This window comes from Zea mays, chromosome 2 (genome assembly GCF_902167145.1).
Source record: "Zea mays cultivar B73 chromosome 2, Zm-B73-REFERENCE-NAM-5.0, whole genome shotgun sequence".
Lineage (NCBI taxonomy): Eukaryota > Viridiplantae > Streptophyta > Magnoliopsida > Poales > Poaceae > Zea > Zea mays.
Window position 1 is genome coordinate 54,869,381 of NC_050097.1, and position 19,510 is coordinate 54,888,890.

General features: G+C 46.8%; 1 protein-coding gene across 1 annotated transcript; it reads right to left on the reverse strand.

Annotated features, from left to right (window-relative positions):
• Window positions 1-15,888: 15,888 nt before the first annotated feature.
• LOC100192525 (putative DUF1618 domain containing family protein) lies at window positions 15,889-19,111 on the reverse strand. The gene is made up of 2 exons (NM_001137745.1): window positions 17,745-19,111; window positions 15,889-16,274 (listed from the first exon to the last, which is right to left on the reverse strand). Exons 1-2 carry the CDS (start codon window positions 19,006-19,008, stop codon window positions 16,096-16,098), a joined length of 1,443 nt encoding a protein of 480 aa, NP_001131217.1. The 5' UTR covers window positions 19,009-19,111; the 3' UTR covers window positions 15,889-16,095.
• Between the last annotated feature and the right edge of the window lie 399 nt (window positions 19,112-19,510).

The following is a 19,510-nucleotide window of genomic DNA, read 5'->3' on the forward strand; positions in this document are numbered from 1 at the left end:
GTTGTTGCATCATGCCGGATTATGCACTCTTGTGTTTGTGGTTGAGTGAATTGGAGAAATAGGCATATAGAAAATATGGAAATTAGAAAAAGGGAAAACCTTTTCTTTTTCTCTCTCCTCCCTTCTCCCCTTTTGGCCTAGCCGCCCCCCTTGGCGCGCGCGGCCCAGGTGGCTGGTCGGCCCAGCCGGCTCGCCCCCTCCCCCCCCCTCGCGTCGTGGGCCGACTTGGCCGCGGCCCACCTCGCCCCCCCCCCCCCCCCCCCGCGCGCCCCCACTTTGGGCACATGGCCGGCCCAGTCGCCCCTCCCTCCCCCTCCCCCCAAATCTCTCTCCTCTCTCCTGCGGGCCCCGCCTGTCATACCCCTCCCCTCCCCAACTCCCTCTCCCCTGCCCTAGCCGCCGCCGCCCTCTCCCCGCTCGCCCGCCGCCGCCGCCTCGATCCCCTGCTCGCCGCTGATCCCCGCCCACGGTGAGCCCCTCCCTCCCCTCTCCCCTTCCCACTCCCCTCCCTCCCCCTTCCCCGAGCTCGTCGGTGCCCTCCCCGCGCCGTGGGCGCGCTCGCCCCGGCCCCGAGCTCGCCGGCCATGGCGGCCCGGCGCCCCGTCCCGGCCTCGTCCGCCCGTGCTCGGCACGGCGGCGCTCGGCCCGGCCTCGCCGGCCATGGCGCCCGGCCCCCGGCGCCCTCCCGCGGCGTGGCGAGACCCGCCACGTCCGCGCGCGCCCGCCCTCGGCTCGCCGGCCCCGCTCCCCCCATCCCCGCTCCCTCCCCGGCTTGGGCGCGGCCCAGCCATGGCTGCCCGCCCACGGCTCGCCGGCGCGGCGCGCTCGCGCGGCCATGGCGCGGCTGTGGCGCGGCCCGGCTTCGGCCCCCGCCCGGCGCGGCTCCCTTGCCCGCCTCGCTCGGTGCGGCCTCCCCCGCCCGGCGCGCGGCCGCGGCGTTCCGGCGTGCGCCCGGCGTCCCGCCCCGGCTTTCCCCGCCCGCGGCGCTCGACCCCGGCCCCTGCGCGGCCTCGCCCGCCCACGCAGCCCCGGTCCCGGCGTGGCCTCGGCGTGCGCGCGGAGCCCCGGCGCGGCCCGTGCACGCACGGTGCCCCCGGTGAGCTCGCCGCACCCGCGGCTCGCGGCCATGGCGGCTTGGTCCCGCCCGCCCCGGCGTGTCCTGCTCGCGTCGCGATGGCCCCGACGCGTGCGCGACTCGTTCGCGGCGCGTTAGCGTGGCTTTGCGCGCGCGCGTGTTCGCGCAGCATTTTGGCGTAGCTCGTCGTGCTCGCGAGACGACGCATAGCGCCCTGTCGCATTCGCGACACGATTGTCTACCCCCGAGCCACCCGTCTACCCCCCTGTGCATTCCGTGCGTAGTGAGCGTGTTATGTAATCAATAAATGGAAACCCAAATTAGAAATTGTTTACGTTAATTAATTCATGTAAGTGATTATCTACCTCATCTAATGTCGATCAACTGAAAATGGTCATGATTCGAGTTATGCATGTAGCTAATCCTTTTGTTAGAACTAATTGGAGCTAAGTAGAACTAGAGCACGTAACGTCTAGTTATTCGTCTACCCATAGTGCGTCTCGGGCATAAGCTTTAACCCCTGCGAGACCTTCCCCCGTTTCTTTCTAACCATGGTAAATGTAATATCATATGTCATATTCTATGCATGTTTAATCTACTTGTTCTCTTGTATGGTGTACTGTTTGTTTCCTAATTTGAATGGATGGATGTATGTCTGCACTCGCATAGAGAACGATCCGGTTGAAGAGCCCGAAGAACTCGCAGGAGAAGCCCCTGAGCAGCAGTCGGTTGGTGGAGGCAAGTGTCCCTTGACCTATCTTAGTCCTATTCATTATTTAATTCACCTCCCGCTTTACACATTTATGCCTAAGGATTGACTAGCTTTTGTTGTCCATATCCTTGTTTACCTATTTGGGTTGGATTATTATTGTTTAGCTTTATGCTATTGCTCAAACTCTAATCAATGAACATGATGAGATTATCTATGATACGCTGTTTTCCCTTCTCTTATTATGATATTGTACTTGTGGCCTTCAAGGGGGCTCGAGCGGTTTCTCAAGTGCCTCTCCGTAAGGACCTGTTCGTTGGATGACCGCCCGGGAAAACAGTGCAACCATGAGGGTGGAATGGGATGCCCTTAGCTGAATAATTAGAGGATCCGGGGTGTAGTTCGCTTAGCCGTTATGCCGTTAATGGGGCTCGGTGTATGGGGCTCGCTCTGCCAAGTTTGGGTTCGCCCCTTGGGGAGGAGTGCGATGCATTTAGGAAACCTAACAGGTGGCTACAGCCCCGGGGAATCTTTGTAAAGTCTACGTAGTGATGCCCTGCTGGGTCACCTTGGTAGTGATCAATGGAGAGTCATGATCTCCGGGCAGAAAGGGAATCACGGCTTGTGGGTAAAGTGCACAACCTCTGCAGAGTGTTTGAAAACTGATATATCAGCCGTGCTCGCGGTTATGAGCGGCCAAGGGAGCTCCAGTGATTAGTGGTACTTGATCAGAGACACTTTGGTTTACAGGTGGCAATGAGATTGATGGTTTTGGTTATGACTATGGTGCTGGTAAGTGGTATTCTTTCTGTTTGGAAAGGGTACATCGGGCTAATAACTTGGGTTAATGCTAAAACCCGGCTTTCTATTAGTAAATAATAATCTGACCAACTAAAAGCAACTGCTTGACTTATCCCCACATAAAGCTAGTCCACTACAGCCAAACAGGATACTTGCTGAGTATGTTGATGTGTACTCACCCTTGCTCTACACACCAACCCCCCCCATCCCCAGGTTGTCAGCATTGCAACCACTGCTCAGGCGAAGATGAAGCTGTGGAAGGAGACTTTCAGGAGTTCCAAGACTACGACGAGTTCTAGGCGTGGGTTAGCGGTAACCCCCAGTCGACTGCCTGTGAAGGCCGCGTTTATCTACGTTTCTTTTCCGCACTTTGATTTATTGTAAAGACTATGTGGATGTCTTAGACATATGATGTAATCGACTATTATTTCCCTTCTTAATACTATTTGAGCACTGTGTGATGATGTCCATGTTATGTAACTGCTGTGTACGTGAATTGCTGATCCTGGCACGTACATGGTTCGCATTCGGTTTGACTTCTAAGACCGGGTGTGACACGCTATTCCGAAGCTTTTCTGATTGATGAAGCTCCTATAATATTCTGTAGTACGCTGAAAGCAAATGATTAGTCATGTTTTTGAGGACCTTCGGGAGAGGAAGGCCTCCAATAGTAGCCCCTCGCAGTATTAATTTGTTTTTTTGTAACAAATTCAGACTGCGAAATGAACGAATACCTTTAGCCGAATGTCCAAAAAACACCTTCCCTTAGCTAGGATAGCGAAACATTCTGTATTGTGGGCCCCACTGCTCAGTGGTGCTTTGTGTATATATACAAGGGCTTGCGCTGAGAATATTTTTCATGCTATCTAGCCTTTGTGATGTGATTGACATTTTAGCTTTTTTCTTCTGTGAACGTGATTGTTTTTTGAGCTTCGGCTTTCTGTTGTGATCATCACCAAAATGGCCGATAAGAAAAGCGTAGACTCCACGCTCGCTGATTTCTACGAAGCCATGGAGAGGACAAACGTTGAGAAAATCACTGATGAAATATTAGCTGGACTATATGGGGATTCCAGCGACAACGAGAGTTTTGATGTTGAAAGTGAGAACGAAGATGTCGAAGATCGGCCGTGGAGGCCAAGCCATGTTGTTTTCGGGAAATCAACTGTTAAGCAAGGGCAAATTGAAGTGATGAAGGGCAGATATTCCATGATATATCCAAAGTGAGGGCTGGAGGAGAAAGCACTATTCCTCTTCCTGAAGCAGATGAAGTGGTAGTATTTAAAAGTTTTATGAAGGCTGGACTTCATTTTCCCCTGCATAAAATGTTGGTCGAAGTACTGAAGACATTTGAGATATACCTTCATCAGCTTACTCCCGAAGCTTTGATTAAATGTCAAGTTCTTCTGCAATATTCATGAATTATCCTACCAGACAAAGGCAATTGGGAAGGAGCAATATTGTAACAATTTTGGATGTTACAACTTTGTGCACCGTTCTGATGTGAGGTGTGCCAACGTTCCGAAAAAAATGGTCGGGTTCTTGGATGAAGCAATGGTTTTATGTCAAGAATTATCTGAGTGTGAGGGAAGATGTGAGGGGTATAATCCAGCGCCCTGTACGGTCACACTTCAGCATCAGGAGGGCATCGATCGCAAGTGGGAACGAAGTACAAGCATGTTTGATGGCCTTCAACACAGTGTGTACTTACATTGGCACAAGGGATTTGGTTCAAGAGCCTATTTCTTATATGGTGTGGCCGCTCGTTAATGACTAGGAGATGCCGAAGGAGACTACTGCTGGCTCCAGCGAAGGTGGCCGGGTTTATCTAAGATACACCTATCGCTATAGGAGTCAATTTGACGAGCTGAATGATGACTGACTTGAGGCTGTTGAGGCTACCAGTGATGAGCTATTGAGAGCCTACATGAAGGCAGAGGACGAAGCCATGACTACTGCCTTCGGCGCTCGCGGCAAGAGAAGGTTGAACAGAGTTTTTGATGTGATCAGATTTTTATCCTGATTACTGTTTTCCGGTCCGAAAACAAGGGTCGAAAAGAAAAATGGCAACTTCATCTTCTTCCACCGCGCCTTCGGCGAAGAGAGCTAAGGTTTTGACTCGTAGGCCGAAGCCACATTCTTTAGAAATGACAGCTGCAGTGCTTGATACAGAGAAGATGGAGATCACTGAACATGCCGAAACCATCCCCTTGGCTTCGGATACAATTCCTGCTGTGACAGTCAAAGCTAGTGTCGGTCCGGTAGAAAAGGCGGAAGCAAAGAGCTCAAAGGTGGAAGAGCAACCGAAACTGCTGAGTCCCCCAACCACGATGGGGTTGCCGAAGCTAATAACTGCTACAATAGTGACTCCTAGGAAGAGGAGAATGGCCAGTGTTTTGGATGCCATTTTGAAATCTTCGAAGGTTCCAACTCTTGCTTCTACTAAAGCTTCAGAGGTTAATACTAAAAAATTAGTGCGAGCTCCTGCAAGCGTTTCTCCTGCACTCGCTGAACCTGGACCTTCGAGATCCAAGCCAGCGGAACAAGAAAAAGAAGATCTTTTAGAAAATCCGACATCACCTGTGCCCGAAGCATCGTCTCAAGATAGTTTGGAATATATCGTTCGTCATGCTTCAGGGAAACAACTGTCAGAAGAGCAAATCGCCTAAGCGCAACATTACGCGAAGGACCTAAAATACCCGCGAGTGTCCCTAATTTATAGAGGGGATGACGAAGATGACTTTCTTTACTGTCTACCAGACAACAAAGAGATAAATATTTGTCGAGAAATGATGGACAATATGGGATATCTGAAGCTTAAACTTGGTCTATCTGCAATGATGAAGGACCAACTTGCAGACAACCTTGTTTATAACACCTTGAAGGTTTGTATATTTTCTTTATTTCTGCATTTACTGATTTTTGTTAGGCAAGTTTTTGGCAAACAATTTCTGGTAATACTTATTAATATTTGTATATTTTTTGTTTGTCAGGGTCTTCAAAGCTTTGAATGCCTAGAAGGATGCAGAGGACGAAAGCACTCATATAGCTTTTGGGAACCTGCGTTCATAAGTCATAATGCTTCAGAATAAAGCCCTCGAGAAGGACAAAATCCTGCTCTCCTTAGTCGAGAGATTAGAGTCTAGCAAAGTTAGATTGTCTAGCCTTTCCGAAGCTGAAAGGGAAATATGCCCTTGGGCCATTTCTAAAGTGTTTTGATGATTAAGTGCCCAACACATATTCTCTAAGTGTTAAATTGTGCCAAAGATTTAAGAAGTGCAAATCATGCAACAAGGTACGTTTCTAGACTTAGTACATTGATTTGGGTACTAATGTATTGTGTCTAAGTGCTAGAAACAGGAGAAAAGCGATTCGAAATGAGTTGTACAACCAACTCCTGCTCGGTCTGGGTGCACCGGACAGTGTCCGGTGGTGCACCGGACAGTGTCCGGTGCACCAGACCAGTCTCGGTGAACTGGCCACTCTCGAGACTCGACGGCGGCGTACGGCTATAAATCACCGGACTGTCCAGTGAGTCGTCCGCGGCGGAGTCGTTGCTCTCGGGAAACGTTCAACGGCGTACGGCTAAAATTGACCGGACTGTCCGGTGGTGCACCAGACTGTCCGGTGATCCAACGGTCGACTGCGCCAACGATCGGCCGCGCAATCCGTGCGCGACGCGTGGGCGCGCCAATGGTCGGCAGGGAGCACCGGACTGTCCGGTGTGCACCGGACAGTGTTCGGTGCGCCAACTGCCACAAATCTACAACAGTCGGATGCACCAGAAAAGGAAGGAGATCGTGCACCGGACAGCTACAGGGACTGTCCGGTGCGCCACCCGACAGAAGGCAAGATTTGCCTTCCAAGAATGCCTCCAACGGCTCCTAGCTGCCTTGGGGCTATAAAAGGGACCCCTAGGTGCATGGAGGAGTAACCCAAGCATTCACTAAGAAATTCTAAGTCTCCACACTCCGTCTCCACGCATTTGATTGATCGTGTTAGTGATTTGAGCTTCGTTCTAGTTGTGAACTCTCTGTGCTTCATTTGAGCTCAAGTCTTGGCTTGTGTGCGTGCGTTGTGCTGCGGATTTGTGTGTGTTGCTCCCAACCTTACTCTTGTGTTTACATTGTGATCTTTATTGTAAGGGCGAGAGGCTCCAACTTGTGGAGATTCCTCGCAAACGAGAAAAGATATAAGCAAAGAAAAGTCATGGTATTCAAGTTGATCATTGGATCACTTGAAAGGGGTTGAGTGCAACCCTCGTCCATTGGGACGCCACAACGTGGAGGTAGGCAAGTGTTATACTTGGCCGAACCACGGGATAAATCACTGTGTCTCTTGTGTTGTATTTCTTTGTGATTCGCAAGAGCTCTCTCTATAATCACTTGGTTCTCTTGAGCACTAACATCTTTATAACCAAGTTTTGTGGCTATTAGTTGTTGAATTCTACATGATCACCTATTCACCCCCCTCTAGGTGCTCTCAATTGGTATCAGAGCCGTTCTCTTCACGTAAGGGACTAATCGCCTGAAGAGATGGATCCTAAGGGAAAGGGGATGGTGGTCAATGACAAGGAGAAGGAGTCCGTCCTCAACGAGCCTAGAGATGACAAGCCCACTAACTCTGGCTCGAGTCACAAGAAGAAGGATGGGAAGAAGAAGAAGAGGCGCATCAAGAAGATCATCTACTACGACAGCGACGAGTCTTCTTCTTCACCAAGAGACGACGACGACGAGAAAAAGAAACCGGTTAATTCAAATTATTCATTTGATTATTCGTGTATTCCTTTTAACTCAAATGCTCATTTGCTTTCAATTCCTCTTGGTAAACCTCCACACTTTGATGGAGATGACTACTCTTTTTGGAGTCAGAAAATGCGTAGTCATTTATTCTCTCTCCATCCTAGTATTTGGGAGAAAGTCGAAAATGGAATGCAATTTGATAGTACGGATAACCCTATATTTATTAACGAGCAAATTCATAAGAATGCACAAGCTACCACTGTTTTGCTAGCTTCGTTGTGCAGGGATGAATACAACAAGGTGAGCGGCTTGGACAACGCCAAGCAAATTTGGGATACCCTCAAGATCTCTCATGAGGGTAATGATGCCACCATGATCACCAAGATGGAGTTGGTGGAAGGCGAGCTGGGAAGGTTCACAATGATCAGGGGAGAAGAGCCAACACAAACATACAATAGGCTCAAGACCCTGGTCAACAAGATTAGGAGTTATGGGAGCACAAGATGGACGGACCACGACGTCGTCCGACTTATGCTAAGGTCATTCACGATAATTGACCCCATCTTGTTAACCTAATTCGTGAGAATCCCAGGTACACCAAGATGACGCCCGAAGAGATTCTTGGAAAATTTGTGAGCGGGCACATGATGGTCAAGGAGGCAAGATATGTTGATGATGCATTAAACGACCCCATGCCTGTCTACGAGCCTCAACCCGTTGCTCTCAAAGCAACAAGTAGAAGGGAGGCGCTACCAAGCAAGGTGGCACAAGCAGAGGCGGTCGGGCTAAACGAAGATGAGATGGCTCTTATCATCAAGCGCTTCAAGACTGCATTGAAAGGACGCAAGGACTACCCCAACAAGAGTAAAGCAAAGGGAAAGCGCTCCTGCTTCAAATGTGGTAAGACAGGTCATTTAATTGCTCAATGTCCCGATAATGAAAATGACCAGGGAGAAGAAAGACATGGGAAGAAGGAGAAGAAGAAAAGTTATAGGAAGGCTAAAGGCGAGGCGCATCTTGGCAAGGAATGGGACTCGGACTGCTCGTCATCCGACCCTGATGATGAAGGATTAGCAGCCTCGGCCTTCAACAAATCCTCTCTCTTCCCCAACGAACGCCACACTTGCCTCATGGCAAAGGAGAAAAAGGTAAGCGTTGGAGAAACCCCTAAGTACTCTACTTCTAGTGATGAGGATTCTAGTGATGATGAAGTAGATTATACTAGCTTGTTCAAAGGATTAGATAGAGCTAAAGTAGAAAAGATTAATGAATTGATTGATGCCTTAAATGAAAAAGATAGACTACTAGAGAGGCAAGAAGACATTTTGTATGAGGAACATGACAAATTTGTTAGTGTTCAAAAGTCTCTTGTCTTAGAAATTAAGAGGAATGAATTACTATTTTCTGAGTTATCTACTTGCAATGAATCTATCTCTAGTTTAAAGACTTTGAATGATGATTTAAGTGCTAAGCTAGAAGTAGCTAATAGATCAAGTTCATGTGTTGAACATGTTGTTATTTGCAATAGATGCAAGGATTTTGATATCAATGCTTGTGATGAACATCTTGCTTCTATTGCTAAATTAAATGATGAGGTGGCAAGTCTTAATGCTCAACTTAAGACTTGCAAGGTTGATTTTGACAAACTAAAATTCGTTAGGGATGCCTACACTATTGGTAGACACCCCTCAATTAAGGATGGACTTGGCTTTCGAAAGGAAGCCAAGAACTTAACAAAGCCAAAGGACTCCCATTTCCAACAAGGAAAAAGGGAAGGCCCCTATGGCTAGTAGCATTCAAAGGAATCATGCTTTTATTTATGATATAAAGTGTTCTAAAAATGCGCATTATAATAGGAGTTATGTTGATTATAATGATTCACATGCTATGTTTGCTTCTAGCTCTACTTTTGTGCATGGTAGGCCTAGGAAAAGTAATATTGTGCATCATGTGCCTAGGAGAGTATGTGATAAACCTTCTATAATTTATCATGCTTGCAACACTTCATTTGCACTTGTATGTAAAAATGAAAAAGTAGTTGCTAAAAAATTGGGATCCAAATGCAAGGGAGACAAGACTTGTATTTGGGTTCCAAAGACCATTGTGACTAACCTTGTAGGACCCAACAAGAGTTGGGTACCTAAAACCCAAGTGTAAATTGCCTTGCAGGTTTATGCATCCGGGGGATCAAGCTGGATTATCGATAGCGGATGCACAAACTACAAGACGGGGGAGAAGAAGATGTTCACCTCCTACGTCAAGAACAAAGATTCCTAGGATACGATTATCTTTGTAGATGGGAACCAAGGCAAGGTCAAAGGCTTGGGCAGGATAGCCATCACAAATGAGCACTCTATTTCTAATGTATTTTTAGTAGAGTCGCTAGGCTATAATCTCCTGTCTGTTAGTCAATTGTGCCACATGGGCTACAATTGTTTGTTTACAAATGTTGATGTATTTGTCTTTATAAGGAGTGATGGTTTATTAGCGTTTAAGGGTGTACTAGATGACAAACTCTACTTAGTTGATTTTTCGAAAGAGGAGGTCGATCTAGATGCATGCTTAATCGCTAAGACTAGTATGGGCTGGCTGTGGCATCGTCATCTAGCACATGTTGGGATGAAGAACCTCCACAAACTTCTAAAGGGAGAGCATGTGTTAGGACTAACCAATGTATGTTTCGAAAAAGATAGACCTTGTGCAGCTTGTCAAGCAGGGAAACAGGTGGGAAGCACTCATCACAACAAGAATGTGATGACTACATCAAGACCACTGGAGCTTCTCCACATGGACCTCTTCGGACCCGTCGCCTACCTTAGCATCGGGGGAAGTAAGTATGGTTTAGTAATTGTTGATGATTTTTCCCGCTTCACTTGGGTATTCTTTTTGCAGGATAAAACAGAAACCCAAGGGACCCTTAAGCGCTTCCTAAGGCGGGCTCAAAATGAATTTGATCTCAAGGTGAAAAAGATAAGAAGCGACAATGGGTCCGAGTTCAAGAATCTGCAAGTGGAGGAGTACCTTGAGGAGGAAGGCATCAAGCACGAGTTCTCCGCTCCCTACACACCACAGCAAAATGGTGTGGTAGAGAGGAAGAACAGGACGCTTATCGACATGGCGAGGACGATGCTTGGAGAGTTCAAGACGCCTGAGCGGTTTTGGTCGGAAGCTGTGAACACAGCTTGCCATGCCATAAACCGGCTCTACCTTCATCGCCTCCTCAAGAAGACCTCGTATGAACTTCTTACCGATAACAAACCCAACGTATCATACTTTCGTGTATTTGGGAGCAAATGTTACATTCTAGTGAAGAAAGGTAGAAATTCTAAATTTGCTCCCAAAGTTGTAGAAGGGTTTTTACTAGGTTATGACACAAATACAAAGGCATATAGAGTCTTCAACAAATCATCGGGTTTGGTTGAAGTCTCTAGCGATGTTGTATTTGATGAGACTAATGGCTCTCCAAGAGAGCAATTTGATCTTGATGATATAGATGAAGATGATGTTCCGACGGCCGCAATACGCACCATGGCGATTGGAGACATGCGACCACAGGAACAACAAGAGCAAGATCAACCTTCTTCCTCAACAGTGGTGCACCCCCAACTTAAGAAGATGACCAGGTTCATTAAGAAGAGGCATGTGATCAAGGGGGAGCGCAAGAAGAACAAGTTATGGAGGAAGAAGCACCACCAGCCCCTCCAACTCAAGTCCGAGCGACAATTCAAAGGAATCACCCCGTCGATCAAATTCTAGGTGACATAAGCAAGGGAGTAACTACTCGCTCACGATTAGCTAATTTTTGTGAGCATTACTCGTTTGTCTCTTCTATTGAGCCTTTCAGGGTAGAAGAGGCCTTGCAAAGATCCGGACTGGGTGTTGCCCATGCAGGAGGAGCTCAACAACTTCAAGCGAAATGAAGTTTGGAGCCTGGTGCCACGTCCAAAGCAAAACGTTGTGGGAACCAAGTGGGTGTTCCACAACAAGCAAGACGAGCACGGGGTGGTGACAAGAAACAAGGCTCGACTTGTGGCAAAAGGTTATGCCCAAATCGCAGGTTTGGATTTTGAGGAGACTTTTGCTCCTGTGGCTAGGCTAGAGTCTATTCGCATTTTGTTAGCCTATGCCGCTCACCATTCCTTCAGGTTGTTTCAAATGGACGTGAAGAGCGCTTTCCTCAATGGGCCAATCAAGGAGGAGGTTTACGTGGAACAACCCCCTGGCTTTAAGGATGGCAGGTATCCCAACCACTTCTTTAAGCTTTCTAAGGCGCTCTATGGACTTAAGCAAGCCCCAAGAGCATGGTATGAATGCCTTAGAGATTTCTTAATTGCTAATGCTTTCAAGGTTGGGAAAGCTGATCCCACTCTTTTCACTAAGACTTGTGACGGTGACCTTTTTGTGTGCCAAATTTATGTCGATGACATAATATTTGGTTCTACTAATCAAAAGTCTTGTGAGGAGTTTAGCAAGGTGATGACACAGAAATTTGAGATGTCGATGATGGGCGAGTTGAACTACTTCCTTGGGTTCCAAGTGAAGCAACTCAAGGACGATACCTTCATCTCCCAAACTAAGTACACTCAATATCTTCTCAAGCGGTTTGGGATGAAGGACGCCAAGCCCGCGAAGACACCGATGGGAACCGACGGACATGTCGACCACAACAAAGGAGGTAAGTCCATTGATCAAAAGGCATACCGGTCTATGATAGGTTCCTTGCTTTATTTATGTGCTAGTAGACCGAATATTATGCTAAGCGTATGCATGTGTGCTAGATTTCAATCCGACCCAAGGGAATGTCACCTTATGGCCGTTAAGCGGATTCTTAGATATTTAGTTGCTACGCCTTGCTTCGGGACCTGGTATCCAAAGGGGTCTACTTTTGACTTGATTGGATATTCAGACTCCGATTATGCTGGATGCAAGGTTGATAGGAAGAGTACATCAGGGACGTACCAATTCCTAGGAAGGTCCCTGGTGTCTTGGAGTTCTAAGAAACAAACCTCCGTTGCCCTATCCACCGCTGAGGCCGAGTACATTGCCACAGGACAGTGTTGCGCGCAACTACTTTGGATGAGGCAAACCCTCCGGGACTTTGGCTACAATCTGAGCAAAGTCCCACTCCTATGTGACAATGAGAGTGCAATCCGCATGGCGGATAATCCTGTTGAACACAGCCGCACTAAGCACATAGACATCCGGCATCACTTTTTGAGAGACCACCAGCAAAAGGGAGATATCAAAGTGTTCTATATTAACACCGAGAACCAGTTAGCCGATATCTTTACCAAGCCTTTAGATGAGAAAACCTTTTGCAGGCTGCGTAGTGAGCTAAATGTCTTAGATTCACGTAACTTGGATTGATTTATAACATACATGTGTTTTATGCCTTTGATCATGTAATTTATGCATTTCAATCTATTTTTGTTCATTTGTGGTGCTCAAGTTGTACACATGATCCCCGGACCTCACAAGTCCATTTGCAAGTGATGCACTTATTTAGGGGGAGGCATGCTACAACTTGACCCTTTGAGACTAACCTTTGTGTTTGAGTTTACTTGTTTTAGTCTCAAAAGTGAATTGAAAGGGAAAGGTGAACTTGGACCATGCAAAGACTTCCACTGCACTCCTGTATTAACTCCAAGTTCATATCTATGCTCTTATTGCCTTTTTTGCTCTTCATTGACAATTTTGGTGAGGCAATGGGGTTAAAGGGCCAAGAATGATCCCGTTTTGGTGCTTAATGCCAAAGGGGGAGAAATTAAGGCCAAAGCAAATGGATCAGCTAGAAATTAAGGCCAAAGCAAATGGATCAGCTACCACTTGTGAAATTTCGAAAAGAGTAGAGTTAGAACTTTTGATTTGTCAAAATACTCTTATTGTCAAAATTTGGTCTCTTGTGGGGAGAATTTATGATTATGAGAAAACGGGGGAGTTTTTGGCACTCGATCAATTTTTCAATTGGAATATCTCGCTTTGTGCCTAAACAAGTGAGTTTGACTTAGAGATAGGAAAATGAATTTGATTTGCAAAAACAAACCAAGTGGTGGCAAAGTATGATCCAAATATGCCAAATTTGATTCAAAAACAATTTTTGTTCTCAAATGCATTGATGTTGCACTTCTCTTGGTTGCTTTTTGATGTGTTGGCATAAATCACCAAAAAGGGGGAGATTGAAAGGGAAATGTGCTCTTGGGCCATTTCTAAAGTGTTTTGGTGATTAAGTGCCCAACACATATTCTCTAAGTGTCAAACTGTGCCAAAGATTTAAGAAGTGCAAATCATGCAACAAGGTACGCTTCTAGACTTAGTACATTGAATTGGGTACTAATGTATTGTGTCTAAGTGCTAGAAACAGGAGAAAAGCGATTGGAAATGAGTCTGCTCGGTCTGGGGGCACCGGACAGTGTCCGATGGTGCACCGGATAGTGTCCGGTGCGCCAGACTAGTCTCGGTGAACAGGCCACTCTCGGGACTCGACGACGGCATACGACTATAAATCACCGGACTGTCCGGTGGTGCACCGGGCTGTCCGGTGAGTCATCCGCGGCAGAGTCGTCGCTCTCGGGAAACATTCAACGGCGTACGGCTAAAATTCTCCGGACTGTCCGGTGGTGCACCGGACTGTCCGGTGATCCAACGGTCGACTGCGCCAACGGTCGGCCGCGCAATCCGCGCGCGACGCGTGGGCGCGCCAACGGTCGGCAGGGGGCACCGAACTGTCCGGTGTGCACTGGACAGTGTCCAGTGCGCCAACTGCCACAAATCTGCAACGGTCGGATGCGCCAGAAAAGGAAGGAGATCGCGCACCGGACAGCTACAGGGACTGTTCGGTGGCGCACCGGACTATCCGGTGCGCCACCCGACAGAAGGCAAGATTTGCCTTCCAAGAATGCCTCCAACGGCTCCTAGCTGCCTTGGGGCTATAAAAGGGACCTCTAGGTGCATGGAGGAGTAACCAAAGCATTCACTAAGCAATTCTATGTCTCCACACTCCGTCTCCACGCATTTGATTGATCGTGTTAGTGATTTGAGCTCCGTTCTAGTTGTGAACTCTCTGTGCTTCATTTGAGCTCAAGTCTTGGCTTGTGTGCGTGCGTTGTGCTGCGGTTTTGTGTGTGTTGCTCCCAAGCTTACTCTTGTGTTTACATTGTGATCTTTATTGTAAGGGCGAGAGGCTCCAACTTGTGGAGATTCCTCGCAAACGGGAAAAGATATAAGCAAAGAAAAGTCGTGGTATTCAAGTTGATCATTGGATCACTTGAAAGGGGTTGAGTGCAACCCTCGTCCATTGGGACGCCACAGCATGGAGGTAGGCAAGTGTTATACTTGGCCGAACCACGGGATAAATCATTGTGTCTCTTGTGTTGTCTTTCTTTGTGACTCGCAAGAGCTCTCTCTATAGTCACTTGGTTCTCTTGAGCACTAACATCTTTATAACCATGTTTTGTGGCTATTAGTTGTTGAATTCTACAGGATCACCTATTCACCCCCTCTAGGTGCTCTCAGAAGCAGAACAGAAAATGAAGGAGTTTGAAAAGAAGAAAGAGAAAGATGCGAAGCATATTGCTGATTTAGAATATGCGTTATCTATTAAGGTGGGATTGCACAGATCAGTAGTACACTGAAAGCAAATTGTTAGTTGTGTTTTTGATGAACTTCAGAAGAGCAAGGCCCCAACACTATTTATGTATGGCTGGTTGGCTGGTTTATAACGTAAGATCAGTACCATAGCTATATGTTTATATACATTAAAAGATGTAGTGCCATTGGTGTTTAACAAAATAGAAAATATAGAAATAGTACTGTTATCAAAAGACCTTCTAAAGTCCACTATTTTACTTTGTCTTCTTGGTTTATCATACATCATTTTTTTGCTTTTCCCTTGAGAGTAGATACTCCTAATTTTCTTCTGTTATGGTAGATCATCCTTGTCATCAATTATTTTCTGTTAAGAAATAGGAAATATTTTTTTCCTTTATTATGTAATTGGTGTGCTAATGAAACATACCTTTGTCGAGGTCCTCTGATTGTGTATTTACTTGTAGGTATTTTAGATTATCATGTAATAAATTATTAATCATGGAGGTAAGATTATGTATAGCATAATAAAAACGAGCAACATTCTAAAATCAGTAGGCATAGAAAGAGAGAGAGAGAGCGCAGAGGAACAATAGGAAGGTGTTGACAGAAGGAATGGAGCTTATAAACTCAGAAATGCACTATGAATTCATTTCATAGGAGTTGTTTGAGATGAAACTAAACTCATAAAGGCATTATGAATACATTTCATTGTGTTGAGCAGATTCCATTGTGCTCTATTCCTGAGGTTGTCGTAGAACGACATGATCTTGGAGGATCTAATTCAAATATTTGATTCTGCTCATAAACACCTTACTTAAAAAGGGAACATAGTATAGACTCGAGAAACAAAATTCACATTAACATTTCAATATCAGAGGCGTGAATGCAAATAATAATAATAAAAATAGTCAGTTCTCTAATTAAATAATTATCGTAGAATCTAAATATTTGTATGCATGTGAATAAGGCTTTTTGAAATTTCGCAATCTGGAACTTTATGTTAATGGCACTACAAAATTGATTTCCATTTGTATTAGCAGATTGACTTAAGATGCATTGTAGGTTCTCATAGCTCAGTAGGCATGCATGTGAATGGATGGCGTGTCCATGACACAAGCTGTGTATATTGTATCTGAAACGCAAGACATGCTGACATGTGACGCAGAGCTGCAGGCTCTACTCTACTCAGCGCCCTTGGGAGAAGAGGGTGCATCATCAGCTTGGTCACCCGAGGTATGAGATGATGCATCGGGTGGTGGTGATGCTATCTTCCATGTCCTCCCCACTACTGGTCTACTACTGGTCCAAGAGTGAACAAACTTGCACACCCGGCGCTTCTTTCCTCTCGGAAAAACAATATCTGCATGCATGCAAAAGAACAGCAAATTAAGCTATCAGCATTCCCAACTCCAAATGCTAGCTAGTGGAAGTCAACTCCAAATTCGTTAATCAAATCGCGCAAGAGGAATATATAAAGACCGATGACAAACAGAGAAGTAGTGTGCAATTATAGTTAATCCACTAGTACAATTTGGCTCTATACAAGCGGTAGACTTTTTACATCCCAGGCGGTTCGGATAGAAAACCGCCTGGCTATTCGGACCGCCTGTGATGTATTAGTATCACAAGCGGTCCGAAATACAAACCGCTTGTAGTGTTCGATTTGTTTCACAAACGGTCCGTAATGAAAAAACCGCCTGTGATGTATGATTCATATCACAAGCGGTTCTCAATCAGAACCGATTGTGATTTGATTACCATATTAATATTTTATTTTTTTTAAAAAAAATGCAAATACAATTTAAATGAATTTTAATAGCACACATAGATAACTAGAGAGAATTTAAATTAATTGGCAACCACAATGCATAGTCAATCATACATGCTAAAAATACAATTTGATTCATACAATTTTTCATGAACTACCATTTTTCTGCATGTATGACTTTAAGTTCTTATCAATTTTCTTTTTCACACGCTTGATTCTCTCTGGACCTTTAAAGACGAACATCTCTTCATACTTATTGTATTCCTCATCTCCGTCTCCCACATTCTCAACTCCAACATTTTTTTGCTTTCCAGAAATAACTACATGCATCTTCTCATCTGCTGGATCGAGTACATAGATATAACGATTGAAATGCTTTTTCAGGCTCTTAAGGCTTAATTAATTTTAGTTAAAAAATAATATGAATAGAATCCGATTCTAATCCGATTCGACCCTTAAATTTTATATTATAAAATCTAGAGTCTATTACCACTCAAGTGTACATGACAAAGACAAACTTATATCTACCTTACGCAAGTAATGAAGAATGTGTGCGTCACTTCCTAGGTGCTATTTTGTAGGTGCTATATTTATTTCTGTTTAATTGTTGTAATCGCGTATGTATAAAATTACTGAGGAAGTGCTATTAATTTAATGTGCACTACAATATTTTAATGATAAATTATTATTAAGTGAATGTTGTAAAATTACTGACTAATCACTAAAACATTATAGAGTAGATATATTACTGAGCGATTGTTATAAAATTACAGAGTGTATGTTTATGCAAAAAAAATGATATGCATATAAAAAAATGTATGCTAACATCAATGTGCAGCAAAAAAGGAAAGAAGCAAAAAGAAAAAAATTTAGCTATGCATGCGCCCATGAGACAATGCGCAAAAAAAAGGAACAACGAAAAGGGCAATGCGCTGGGTGTATCAATATTGTAATAATCTGGACAGTAAGGCCAACTGAAACTGGAAGTGCGGTCAAGATGTGTGCATATGATTGAATGGCACCAAATTAATGAAGATTTGCAGCTATCATATGCGTCCTTACCTTCTGATGAAAGGTCGCCGTCGTCTTCCGAGAGCATAAATGGTGGTGGTGATGACAGCTCCCAGGCATCGACGATGGGGCGGGACGATTGGAACATGATGACTTTATTACGGTCTATTAGGCATTTCTTGCAGGCGATGACCTGCTTGTTTTGCATGTCGAAGCCGAAGAGCTTCGAGCCCTGGAAGAAGTAGACGACACAGTGATTGTTGGGGTCGACGAGGGCGACCTGGGGCACCTCGCCCGGAGGCAGGCGGGCGTTGGCATAGGTCTCGTTGTTCCAGATATCTGCCAAGGGCACCTCGTACTCTAATGTCCAGGGGTCCGGGCGCTCCGGGTCTTCGAGCGTCCACATCCGGACGGTGGGTTCGAAGAGCACGTCGTCGTAGCGAATCGACCAATCGACGTTGCAGTAGAAGCCGCGGATCTCGACGAATCGCAGCTTGCCCTCGCTGGGCCTGACGCAGCGTCGCTGCTTGAGGTGCTTCGGGCATAAGGACGCGTAGGCGTTCATCTGGCAGCCGGCCGGAAAAGGGAGGAAGCGGAGCTCGGCGAGCTCGAGGACGGGCGTGACGGGGTCGCAGAAGAATATGCCGTAGCCGAGGGCGATCCACCAGAGGCAGCCGTTGTGGGCGAGCACGGCGTTGTCGATCGAGGTGTTGATCATCAGGTGGTCCTCTTGGCGGGTGAGGTACCTGACATTCCACTCACGTTTGGCGGTGGAGTAGCAGAGGAGCCTGTAGCGGTGCAAGGTTGCGGGATGGAGCTGGGCCACCACGTAGTGGCCTTGGAGCGGGTCGGCGATGAGGCCGATGCTGAGGTTGGGGCGGATGTCGATGTCCAGTCCAGTCCGAAGATAGGAGCACACCGGGGGGATGATGGTGACGGTACGACTGTGCGTATCGCAGAGGAAGAAGTCCGGGCGGTTCCCTTCGACGACCTGGAGGAGGATGTAGCCGGAGCGGTCGGCGGCGAGGATGTAGGCGGACAGCGGCTCTTCGTTACTCCTGGGGTTGGGGGACACGCGGGGGTGCAGCACCAGGTAGGAGGGTAGCGGCGGGTCTTTGAGGTCGAGCTGCACGTCGGTGCCGAGGGCCATCGCCTGGGCCCGATCGTCGTCCGCGTTGCCGAGGAGGACGGGAACGGAGACGAGGGCCACCCACTTGCGCTGATGAGGCTCCGAATCTGCCTCCTGCTCCGACTCTGGCTCCTGCTTAGCTTCCTTGCCGGCACGCGACCCCTGCACCAATCCAATCGCCGACATGGCTGGTGGCGATAGCGAGGCGCTGCACTGCACTGGTTGAGGCTTGGGGTAGGACCGTAGGATCGAGGGGGCGAGTCGGTTGTATTGGTTTGATTTGAATTCGTGATTGGTGTGACTACTGGCTGCAATGCAACACGCTGTTTTTACAGCCATGCTAGTGCTGGGAATTTGAACCGGGCCGCTTGGGCTACCACGAGTCCACGAGCACGGCCTGAAATTATTGGTCCAAAGCACGGCCTGATACAGAATATTTTGGGTCATGCTACTATGCTAGCACGGCTCGAAGACAAGCCTAGGCCTGGCCTCAAATGTTGGCTTTATGGGCCTCCGGAACGAAAAAAGCCCGTAAATTCACGAAATTGGCCCGTTTATCATGTACAGCAGGCTGCAGCTCCCTCTTGTGGCCCAATTTCTGAATTGCACACGTGATGGCCCAAACTCGTGCGTCTCTTCTCTCTTGGCCGCCGCGCACCGCACAGCATAGAGCCAGATAGCCGACACA

What these genes read in the sequence shown, in the direction of transcription:
- LOC100192525 (NM_001137745.1), bottom strand. Translation starts at nt 19,008, where the DNA reads ATGTCGGCGATTGGATTGGTGCAGGGGTCGCGTGCCGGCAAGGAAGCT. An exon ending in CGGCGACCTTTCATCAGAAG is followed by an intron (nt 16,275 to 17,744) that starts GTAAGGACGCAT and finishes GCATGCATGCAG; the next exon opens with ATATTGTTTTTCCGAGAGGA.